Below are 11,576 nucleotides of genomic sequence, written 5' to 3'. Positions count from 1 at the left end.
AAGCATCTGCCACAGTGCCTGGAAGGCACCATATCCCTCCCTTCTCATGACTGGTGGCTGCACTTTCCAGCAAAGACCTGACCTCCCTTAGGCCTGAAATAGGGGCCACTCTAGTGGCTCAGCAGTGAAGGATCTGCCTGTGGTACATACAGGAGCTGCAGGAGACCTAAATCAGTCCCTGGGTTGGAAAGATTCCCTGGAGGAGGAAATGGAAACCCACTCCAGTTTTTCCCTGAAGAATCTCATGGACAGAGGAGCCTGGGGGGCTACAGTCCATGAATCAAAAAGGAGTCAGGCACGACTTAGTGATTCAACAATGACAAAAAGAAGGCCTGATATAAAGAAGTGAGGGAGAGCCTTGCCTGACAGCCCTCCCCTGAGCTTTCTAGAACTGGTATCAAAGGCTATGGCATGACACGCTTTGTCTCTATTCAGGGATGGGTAGACCCCTCAGTCTCCACTCGGGCTCCACAATTTGACTTCTGGTGGGGCCTGGGGAATCCCCTCCTTCTGGACCTGAGGCTTATCTCCTCATAATAAGACTCATACCTCCCTGTGAACCTGGAGGAGGAAATAAGGGTGGCCTTATCTAGCTACCCCTGCCCATAGTCTAACAAGGATGAAAGCTCTGGAAGCTGGTTGAGGATGAAAGACACTTCCTCTCAGGGCCCCAAATCAGCGTTCCAAATCGGGGTCCCAAGTTTGACTCTCAGCCAAGCCCGAGATCCCCCCTCTCTGTTGACATGGGACCACCACCATCAGACCAAAACCCTAACTTTCCTGCTACTCCTTGGTCAGAAATGAGGGTCCCTTGGGCTGACAACTCTGCCTGGGACCTTCTAGCCTGATAGTAGGGACGATTCTATGTGGCCATCCTGGTATGTGTGTTCCCGCATTCTTTACCATCCTCACCCTGACTTACAAATAACCTTGCAATATTTACAACCTGGAAATATTCACTGACTTACCTTAAGGCTTCTCCCCTCAAGCCCCCAATTCCCTGAGACCCTCAAGGAAGAGGTGGAATTTGCCTCATCGGGCCACCACAGCCTGTGGTCTTCCACTACTGAGGCAAACAGTAGTGGAAGGAATATGTTCTGCCCCATTGTTTTGAGGTCGGTGGTCTTTTCAGTCATCAGGGTCCTTACCTTGGCTTCTGGCACAATCTGGAAACCATACTTCTGTTGAGCTGTGGCTGCTCCCTTTGATCAGGATGAGGTTCCTTACCTCCATGAGATGTTCTGGAAGGAAGTGAGTAGGACTTACCATGTCACCAGGCCTAAGGGGCACAGTCTAAGGCCTAACAGAGACACTGCCCTCTGTAGCCCCCTTCTTTCTGGGAGGGATCCCTCACTGTTGGTCAGTATCGTCAGTTGACTCCTGTTAGGAACTGGGTACCCTTCCTCAGCTGATAGAGGCTTCCTCCATTAGTCCAAGGACTTTAATGCCCTGAAGCCATTCTCCTTCAGGAAATAAGGGATACACTTACTCTGAAGGCCCTGCCTGTTCCCTCCCAGGGCCCATTACATTTGCAGGGCTTTCTAAGAATTTATCTGTAATGGGGTAGTTGGCTGCCATACCCCTCATACATATAGGACTGTGCAAATATCATGCCTGGGATTTCCACTCTCTGATGAAGAGCCAGCCTATAAACCAAGGTCCACATCTCCTTGACAGCCTCCAGTCAGAAGTCAGGGGGCCCTTGAGCTGGCCAGCACTTACCTATGCTTCCCAGGGCTAACTGGAGAGGAAGGACTAAGTGTAGCCCTGTCAGCTGGGGTTGCGGGGTTCCATATCCACACCCTGGGTCTTCAATTTGACTCTGCACCCTTTCTGGGGCTCTATTCTCTGCTGATCTGAGGCTGAGGACTCTGCTGATTCCCAATGTCCCCACCTTCCTGGGACCTGAGTTGAAAATGTCAACCACAGCAGCCTGGATTGCTCTGGACTTCATGGGATTGCCAATGAGGACGGGTCTTTATGGGTTGCTACTGTTGTGGCTGGGTCTTTTTATCACCCTCATTCAGGTTTATCACCATCATTTCTGAGAGGCTGACCCTCTCTCCTATCCAACCTCAGAACTCTGCCCCAAGACCAAGTTTCTGAGAAGCCTGAAAAATAAGTGAGGCATGCTTAGCCTAACAGTTCTGAGATCCTCTGTGTCTGAAAGCAGACGAGAGTGCTGTCCCAGTGACCCCCAACCCATATTCTGGGGTGTTGCTCTCCTCAATCCTCCTACATGGGGTCCTCATCTTGCTGTGTCTTGGATTAAAGGCTTCTCGGGAAATTCCACATCTCTGCAAACTCTTGAGCCCTGTTTGATCTGCAGTGCTACAGAGAATGAATGGGTCCCTGTCCCAGGAGTGTTGGGAGATGGACAAGCTAGAGCCCAAGGAGTCCCAGGAGAGGTGGTAGCCCGTCAGGGAGAAAAAAAAAAAAAAGGTACGTCAATCTATCTCCTCATCAGCCAGGTGAAAGTTTTCATGTCATTTCTATTCTGATAGATTTACTTTCTACAGGCAAGAGACTGTAAGCATGATACTGGAGAGCCCTTGGTCTTCAGAGGTTTATCTAATATGGCCAATGTACATGCTTATACTGGCACGGAATATTGTCTCTTTATCTGTGAGTAATGAATAAGGTATACCTATTTTTTGTTAAATAGATTTGGTATTCTTACTGCTCTGGCTACACATTCCAATCCAGGAGCTTGAGCACAAGGGCATTCTTTTTTATCACCTAGGACATATTTTGAAGTACTGAGAAAAACACTGAAATAAAAGATACAGGGTGGGGACTTTCCTGGTGGTCCAGTGGCTAGTACCCCAGGCTCCCAATGCAGGGGGCCCAGGTTCGATCCCCTGTTAGGGAAGTAAACCCCACGTGCCACAATTAAGATTCAGCACAGCCAAATAAATAAAAAGTAAATAAAAGGAAAAGGAAATGAAATGTCAAAAGTACTTGTTTGAAAAAAAGACAAGGGTATGTCTCAGGGTGGGGAGAGAAGAATAGTATGAATGCTAAAGTAGTTTAGGGCAGGAGTCTAGTCCCAGCTCTGTCATTTACCAGCCTTAAGTATTTCGGCACAAAACCAAACTAACTCTCTAAACCTCGGGCTCTCCACTGTGAAGTGAGTTTGATAAGCTCTGTCTGGTAGGACTGTTGAAATATATGTATTTATGGAAAGCACTGGGCACAGCGCTTGTCTCTATTGAGACATTAGGGGCAATGGCAGTTATTACTATGATTATCTTGACCTCAGATGTTACATCAGCTGGGCTTTTTTTTTTTTTTTTTTGGCATCTAAGAGATGTCAGGGACTATGCAGTGTTCTAACTGAAAAAAAATAACAAAAGATCTACCTCCCCAATCAGCCAAACTTCTGCTTAGCAATGAAACCAAATATGTTCTCGCCACCCCCTCTTCACCTTGCTTCTTTCTTGTTCTTCCTGATTTAGAGAGTAACTCAGCCTCTTCCAAATAATGACAGCTTCTCTGAGAAACTATAACTGCATGGGCAGAGGCATGCAATGCTTTTTTTTTTTTTTTTTTGACTAAATATTGCCAGTACAAGCATGAAGTTTTCTTAACAGCAGATGCTCAATTAATGTTTGTGTGAAAGAAGAACCACGTATAAATAATTTTCTATAATTTATATTCTCAAACATTCTTAAAAAATATAATCCGATCAAAGCATATATCTTTTACATTTACATAAAGGGAAACTAACAAGAGAATAAAACAAACCAAAAATTGACGAACTTTCAGCTTTCTCTCTATGCATCTATGTTCTGAGCCTTTCTTAGTGTGGTGTCTTGCACATTTCTAAGGATATTCTTATCCTAAAGTGTAGTTATTCTCATCCTGGATCACAAAAGCAATTTGAGGATTTCCAATATGTATTTCAAAAAACAACTCTTAATCCTAAATCTGACAAACAGCAAACTGCATGAGACCCATGTAATTCCTATACTTCTATCATGAACCTAAAATAAACTTTGTTGAAAAAATTAACAGTTGAAAATTGAGGAATAAAAAGTCAACAAGTTATTGATGCATATTAGGAACATAGGTTGACAGGCTTCTCAAACCACAAAGTGAAGAACAGGCTTCAGATGACACTAGGGGCGAGATGAGCGGCTGGATGTGGCCCTAGAGCGGGCACTGGCTGAGGCAGAAGTGCCAGCCCTGGCTGAGGCAGAAGGGCCAGCTCTGGCCGAGGGAGAAGGGCCAGCACTGGCCGAGGCAGACATGTCAGCCCTGGCTGCAGCCGAGGTGCCAGCCCTGGCCGAGGCCGAAGGGCCAGCACTGGCCGAGGCAGACATGTCAGCCCTGGCTGCAGCCGAGGTGCCAGCCCTGGCCGAGGCCGAAGGGCCAGCACTGGCCGAGGCAGACATGTCAGCCCTGGCTGCAGCCGAGGTGCCAGCCCTGGCCGAGGCTGAAGGGCCAGCACTGGCCGAGGCAGACATGTCAGCCCTGGCCGAGGCCGAAGGGCCAGCACTGGCCGAGGCAGACATATAAGGCCTGGCTGAGGCTGAAGTGCCAGCCCTGGCTGCAACATAAGTGCAAACTCCGGACAAGGCAGAATGGCCAGCACTGGCTGAGGCAGAAGGGCCAGAGCTGGCTGATGCAGAAAGGCCAGCGCTGGCTGAGGCAGAAGGGCCGGTACCGGCTGCAGCTCCGGCTCCGGTGTTCTCTACTTCCTCTCTCGAAGCCTCCAAATAATGCGGCAGTAAGGCATCAGGGACCAAATCGTTGACCTTGGTCAAAAACTGCAGGACTTTCGTCTTGCAGGTTTCTGTGAGAGCTTTAGGACCCCACAGGAACTCATAGCGAGGGGGATCGCTGCCGGGCACCAGGTTGTATTCCAGATACTCTTCCCGCACCAGATCTTCTGTGATGAGCTTCCTGGTGTCTCCAAAGATGAAGTGACTTCTTCCATCAAAGATGCCCAGAATATTCAGGAACTTCCAGATCTCCTCCTCAGAGGTGCGATGGCCATTCAGGTAGATGACACCCAGCAGAGGCATCAGAAGACCATTCTTCGGTAGCCCCCAGTCACCTCTCATAGACTCACTGTCGCTGAGATCTAGGTTGCTCACCAGGGTATAGCAGTGACTGTTGGGCCTGACTTCCTTTAGCACCATGCCAAACACCATCTCCATGTGCTCAGAGGCCCTGCTGAGGATCTCAGGGAATTGCTCCCTGTACCTTCTGTGGACAACTTTCAGCATTTCTGACCTCTTAATGAGCTCCCTCGTATTATACTTAAATAGCATGTACTGCACCAACATCTCTGCCTTCCAGGTCAGAAGATCTGTGTGAGAGCTCTCAGCAGCAGCTGAGGCCTGGGAGGAATTTTCCCCTTCCTGAACCTGGCCCTCGGCACCTACACCAGATCTCGAGCGTGCTGCAGCACCAACACCAGATCTCGAGCGTGCTGCGCGCCCGACACCAGATCTTTTGCGTATAGCACCTGAAGCAGCGCTGGTGGTGCCTTGGGCTCCCTGAGGCCCCTTGGAGGTGCCAGCAGCAGACGAACTTGAGGGACCGCTCTCTGAATCAGGAGGGGAGGAGGAGGTGGTCTCTTCTCCCCCAGATGTGGTAGCCTGATCATGAAGACCCTGGGTCTCAGCCCGGGCCTGGCGACGTTTCTCACGAGCACGGTGCTTACTCTTCTGCCCACGGGGCATGATGGCTGTGGTCAGGGACCGCAGGCAGGAGTCTGGGCCAATAGATAGGAGGTTGGGGGACCTGGAGGATGGAGAATGAGATGATATGAGCACCTTAAAACAGGGAATTTCCACCTTGGTTTAATCAAAGTCCGTCTCTGCAGGTGTTCTTGAGGACACTGCCCTAGGAACCAACAAGGCTCCTGTTTCCTGGTCAGCCTGTCCCCAGAGAATCCCAGAGGAAGAACAGAGGCCTTACTTTCCCTCTGCATCCTCTCAGCCCTGCTTTGGATTTACTGAGGTGACAGCAGGTGCTGGCAGTGGGGTCCTCTCAGCTCATCTTCAGTATTATCACATCAAGTCCTGGTGGAGCATGGGCACCCTTCCCTCTGATACTCTGATGAAGACACTTTAGACCTCCACATGATTCAGAAGCAAGTGAAGGGCTGCCTCAGTCCACCTCCCTCCCAGGGGATACTCAGTGCTGAGAGCTCAGTAGGGTCTTTTCTATCCTGAGTTCACTGGGATCATCATTCATGGTCCTTACTTTGGTTCCTTAACACGTTGGGCACTATTCTCCATTTGCTGACTGGTGGCTGCACCTTCAGACTAGACATTTCCCCTCCCCTAGACTTGGCATAAAACAGTAAAGCAGATGTTCAAACTCACAGCCCATCCCTGAGATTTCCTGGGTTGAAATCCAAGGGTTGGGATGGACGCTCTGAGTCCTCACTCAGGTTCCTCAACTGAGCTCCTGGTAGAGAACCTCCTCTTTCTCCTGAACTGATGCCTGTCTGATAGTAAAAGCCAATCACCTTGTGTCCCAACAGGAGGAAGTGAAGATGACCTCATCTTACCAAACATGGTCTCCTAAGAATGGAAGCTGTTGCAGGCAGGTTGATGTCCCTGTGGTCCCATCCAAGATCCCAATTCAAAGTTAAAATTTTTTTAGCTTCTCTTCTTCTCTAAGTCTTTTTTAAAAATACATTTATTTTTAATGGAAGTATAATATCTTTACAATATTGTGTTGTCTTATGCCCCACATTAATATGAATCAGCCATAGGTATACTATATGCCCCCTCCCTCTTGAAACTCTCTCCCACCTCCCAACCCATTCCACCCTTCTTAAGCTGTCAGAGCACTGGCTTAGAGCTCCCTGAGTAATAAAACTAATTCCCAATGGTTATCTGTTTCCATATGGTAATATGTACGTTTTCAATGTCACTCTCTCAATTTGCCCCTCCCTCTCCTTCCCCCACTGTGTCCACGAGTGTGTTCTCTATGTCTGCATCTCCAGGCTGCCCTGCAAATAGGTTCAACAGTACCATCTTTCTGGATTCCATATAAATGCATTAATATATGATATTGGCTTTCCTCTTTCTGACTTAATTCACTGCGCATAAAAAAACTAGGAATAAAATTACCACATGAGCCAACAGTACAAATACGGGGCATATATCCTGAGGAACCTAACTGAAAAAAACACTTGGACTCAAATGTTCACTGCAGCACTATTTACAATACCCAGGACATGGAAGTAACCAAGGCCTACATTTGATTGATGACAGGGTCTAGGAGTTCTCCCTCTGCTGACAACTCCTTAGCCCACAGTGGGGACCGACATGTATTCTTGAGGTCTGCCACAGATGACGACAGGGAGGATTTGGTCTGAATGATGTGGTGTGGAACATCCCCACAGCCCCCGAGGTTCTCACCATGACTCCTTGCAAATCTGAATTGCCAACCTGAGGCTGCCCCCTTTGATTTGGTTGCTCACTTCCCTGAGATGTCCCGGGAAGTGTCATGTCAAACGCCTGATTCTCCCAGGCCTGAAAACAGGGCTGGCGCTTTATGTGGCCCCGTTTCTTAAGGAACTGGCCCCCATCCTCACTCAGCGTCACAACCATGAATCATGTAGGGGACTAGCTCCCTTTGTTGAACTGGTTTTATTCTGTTAGAGCAAGGCTCTCACTCCCCCAAACCAGCTCCAGTGGACACCAGGGGGCACCACAGTTGGCCAGCTCTACCCCGGGCCTCCTAGCGCCCAGTACAGGAGTCACTGTGTGGCCCCCTTGCGATGTCGAAGTCTGCTCATCAGCCCTCAGGGCCACTATCTAGGTCCTAGACCTCCTCCGGGGTAGAATCCGGGCCTACCCCCACAGACCAACGCCTTAGCCTGAGACACTCTAAACCACATTCAGCCGACAGCGCTGAGGGGCCCACAAGAGCCATATCACAGGGGTGGGATGTGGATGGGTCACTTTTATTACTGGGAGGGTTGGGAAGTCCCTTCAGCTCCATTTAGGTCCTCACCTTGGTTCCGGACGAGTCCTGGACACTAAGTCTCCGCCAAACGGTCGCTGCGGCTACCCGTCGAGCTTCTCGCCTTCGAAGCGGAAGTGGAGGGGGGCTGCGTAAGGTCCTACGTGAGGTCGCCCAGGGACGACGGCAAGGGCAGCGTGCTACGGGAACCCGGGTAGCTCAATATTCATCCGTCCCTGGATTCTCTCTCAGGGTCCTCCGGGTGCAGTTTATCAGAGCCCTGAACGCCTCCATCTAAGAACCCAAGTCCTACACCCCCAAACAAAGCCCTCGCCTTCCCAAGTCCCTAGTAGAGGGAATCAGGGCACTGCTCTGAGAATCTCTGCTTGTCAGGAGGGGAGCCACTCTGTAAGCCTCCCTCTTTGGGGAGAGATCCTCTCATTAGCACTGATCCTCCTCACCTTAAGTCCGGTTATGGTCAAGATGACACCCCTCTGCAGATCTGGGGCCCTATCCCGCTAGAGAAGGCCATGCCCTCCCTGAGATCACACAGGTGGAATGAGGGGACCACTCAGAAGTAGGTCCTCTGGGTCTCTCAGAGCTAAGAATTTACAGAATGCTGTTTGGCTCCCTCTCCAGGGGTCCCCTCTAACACTCAGCATTGTCATCTGAGGTCCTGCTTGGGCTCAGGTTCATCCACCCACAAAACTAGGCTGATCCTATTAGACAGAGGCCTCACCTCAATGAGAATTTCCAGACTGAAATCAACCTGACATCTGTGCCCTGAGCTTCCTGGGGACCACAGCGACAGATTTTCCAGGGCCTCCTTTGATGCAGTGTGTGCTACTGTGAGTCCACTTTCACGTCCTCACATTGACATGTGACGAACCCTGTAACTCCACTCTCTGCTTTATGGAGCAGCTTGTCTTACATCAAGGTCCTAGTCTCCTTGAGAATTCCAAGTTGAAAGTCAGGGTGACCCTCGTGATCGTAGTCTATAAGGGCCTCCGAAAACAGGCAGTGGGGATGCAACTCGAGTCCTTCTGGATTCCTCTTGCTCAGCATCCTCACTACATCTACCACAGCCTGGGACTGCTCCTTCTACTGATGTAAGATACCTCTTTGGGTGATCACTATAATCAGGAGTCCCTGTCTCTGCAGTCCTCTTTCGTGGAGTTCCGATATCAGCTTCTGTCACTTGATTAAAGGCTTCTTGGGAAATGCGTATTCCTACAAACACTTGAGCAGTTATCCTCTAGCAAATCTTGGAGAAAATGGGTCTCAGTCCCTAAAGTGATGTAAGGTTAGGAAAATGCAGCAGAAATCAAGGAACTCAGGACAGGTGTTATGCTGTCAGAGAAAAAGAGCTCATATATTCCTTCTCTTCAGCTAGATTTTGGGTGTGTGCTTAGTTGTTTAGTCATGTCCTACTCTCTACAACCCCATGGACTGTAGCCTGACAGGCTCCTCTGTCCATGGGAATTCTCCAGGCAAGAATCCTGGAGTGAGTTGCTCCCCTCCAGGGGATGTACCAAACCCAGGAATCAAACCCAGGACTCCCACATTGCAGGTGGATTCTTTACTTTCTGAGCCACCAGGTTTAGGGTACTTCTAAAATCTTTACTTTCAGGACCCTCCTGTTGGTCCACTGGTTAAGCCTGTGTACTCGCAATGCAGGAGGCCCAGGTTCGATCCCTGGTCAGGTAACTGGATCCCACATGCCAGAACTAAGAGTTCATGTGCCACAACTAACACGTTCACATGGCACAACTAAAGAGCCTGCGTGTGGCAACAAAGATCCTGAGTGGCACAGCTAAGACTCAGAGCAGCCAAAAATAAATACTTTTAATTAAAAAATTAAGTATTTACTTTCTACATAGGATAGCACCTGATAATCTTGTAAGCCCTTGATGACTTGGGGGTGTCTGAATTTGCACCTACAGATGACCATATGGTTACAGAGCATTATCTCTTTCTCTCCTTTTTCTCTATATTTATTTTGGTTATGTGCTTTGTGGCAATATTGTTGGTAAGAGAGTTTTGGGGGAGAGTGGATACATGTATATGTAAGGGTGAATCCCTTCCCTGTTCATCTGAAACTGTCACAATATTGTTAATCGGTTACCCCCAGGCAAAAAATAAAAGTTCAAATTATAAAAGACAAAACTGTGCTTCCAGTGCAAGGGGTATGAGTTCAATCCCTGGTTGTGGAATTAAGATCTCATGTTTCAAGGGGCGTTCCTAAGACGGCGGAGGAATAGGACGAGGAGACCACTTTCTCCCCCACAAATTCATTGACAGAACATTTGAATGCTGAGCAAAAGGAGGAAGGACAGAATATAAAAGATAAAAAGAGAGACAAAAGAGGTAGGGACGGAGATCCGTCCCAGGAAGGGAGTCTTAAAAAAGAGAGAAGTTTCTGAACACCAGGAAACACTCTCACTGGCGGGTCTGTGGCGAGCCTAGGAATCTCACAGGGCAACATAACTGGGAGGAGAAATAAATAAATACATAAATAATGAAAACCCACAGATTACGTGCCTAACGGCAACTCCCAGCAGAGCAACAGCCCAGACACTTGCACCTGCCACTAGAAAGCAGAGGCTGGGAGGCGTGGGCTGCATTGCTTAGGATAAGGACCCTGGGCCTGAATGCCCTGAAGGAACTAACTTGAGATAGCAACCCAGACTGTGGGATAGCTATCCTGGGAAAAGCCCTAACCTAAGACACTGCCAGGCCCGCTCACAGAGCAAAAGACTGAGCAGAGCTAGCAGGCTGTGGACTGGCCCATTCCCTGCTGCAGACAGACAGGCGAGGACAGCCAGAGCCAGAAGGGGGCAATCCTTCTGGCTTGCCCAGAAGGCAGCTCCAGAGAGGCATCCTCTACCAAACTGCAAGCAGGCTTCATTGTTAACCAAGACTTCTTGGGATTCTAGATGGTTGACATCAGCCAGGAGGGTCACAGCCAGAGATCAGCTCCCCAGAAGAGACACATGGCACACCTGAGAATACGTGCCCATTGTACACCCAGAAAACCAAGCGGCTGGGACTGGGGAGGCAGTAAGATTCAGCCTCCAACTCAGGGCGACTGTGCTCGCCAAGCACCTGGTCACCTGAGCTGCTCAGACCTGGGACGGGCACAAAACGCAGGCCCAACCAAGTCTGCACCTTTGTGGAGTACCCAAGAACCTGAACCTGAGAGGCTTAGACCTGGTAAGTGCACGCAACCCAGGCCCCACCTCAGACAGTTCCTGGCAGAGCAACCTAGAGCCTGAGCAGTGTAGACTGGGAAAGCACACACGCTGTGAGCGGGGGCAAACCCGGTGTGGCCGAGACACTACGAGCACTCCCTGCAAACATTTGCTTGCAGTGTTCCTCCCTCCCCACAGCACGACTGAACAAGTGAGCCTAAAATAAGTGACCACCACTGCCCCCTTGTGTCTTGTGGAAATTAGACACTGAAGAGACCAGCAAACAGAAGAAGCTAAAATAAACAGAGGAAACCGCCTTGGAAATGAGAGGTGCAACAGATTAAAACCCTGTAGTTAGCACTGACTACATAGGAAGGGGCCTTTAGATCTTGAGAAGTATAAGCTGGATCAAGGAACTATCTGAAAATGAACTGACCCCACACTGTCCAC

At 49.4% G+C, this 11,576-nt stretch overlaps 1 protein-coding gene across 1 annotated transcript; it reads right to left on the bottom strand.

Annotated features, from left to right (window-relative positions):
• Positions 1-4,121: 4,121 nt before the first annotated feature.
• LOC108634324 (melanoma-associated antigen B2-like) lies at positions 4,122-5,693 on the bottom strand. Its single transcript, XM_018043726.1, has 3 exons — positions 5,420-5,693; positions 4,670-5,389; positions 4,122-4,408 (listed from the first exon to the last, which is right to left on the bottom strand). The coding sequence occupies exons 1-3, from the start codon at positions 5,691-5,693 to the stop codon at positions 4,122-4,124; spliced, it is 1,281 nt and encodes a 426-aa protein (XP_017899215.1).
• Positions 5,694-11,576: the final 5,883 nt, after the last annotated feature.

The sequence above is a fragment of the Capra hircus genome (genome assembly GCF_001704415.2).
Source record: "Capra hircus breed San Clemente chromosome X unlocalized genomic scaffold, ASM170441v1, whole genome shotgun sequence".
Lineage (NCBI taxonomy): Eukaryota > Metazoa > Chordata > Mammalia > Artiodactyla > Bovidae > Capra > Capra hircus.
The sequence above is the reverse complement of the archived record's forward strand: the minus strand, read 5'-3'. Positions and strand labels throughout refer to the sequence as shown.

Bases quoted from the DNA above. Each gene is read 5' to 3' on its own strand.
- LOC108634324 (XM_018043726.1), bottom strand. From the start codon at position 5,693: ATGCCCCGTGGGCAGAAGAGTAAGCACCGTGCTCGTGAGAAACGTCGC. The intron at 5,390-5,419 runs GTGCTGCAGCAC...GATCTGGTGTAG, and splicing joins ACGCTCGAGATCTGGTGTTG to GTGCCGAGGGCCAGGTTCAG. The intron at 4,409-4,669 runs GTACCGGCCCTT...CCTCGGCTGCAG, and splicing joins CGGAGCCGGAGCTGCAGCCG to CCAGGGCTGACATGTCTGCC.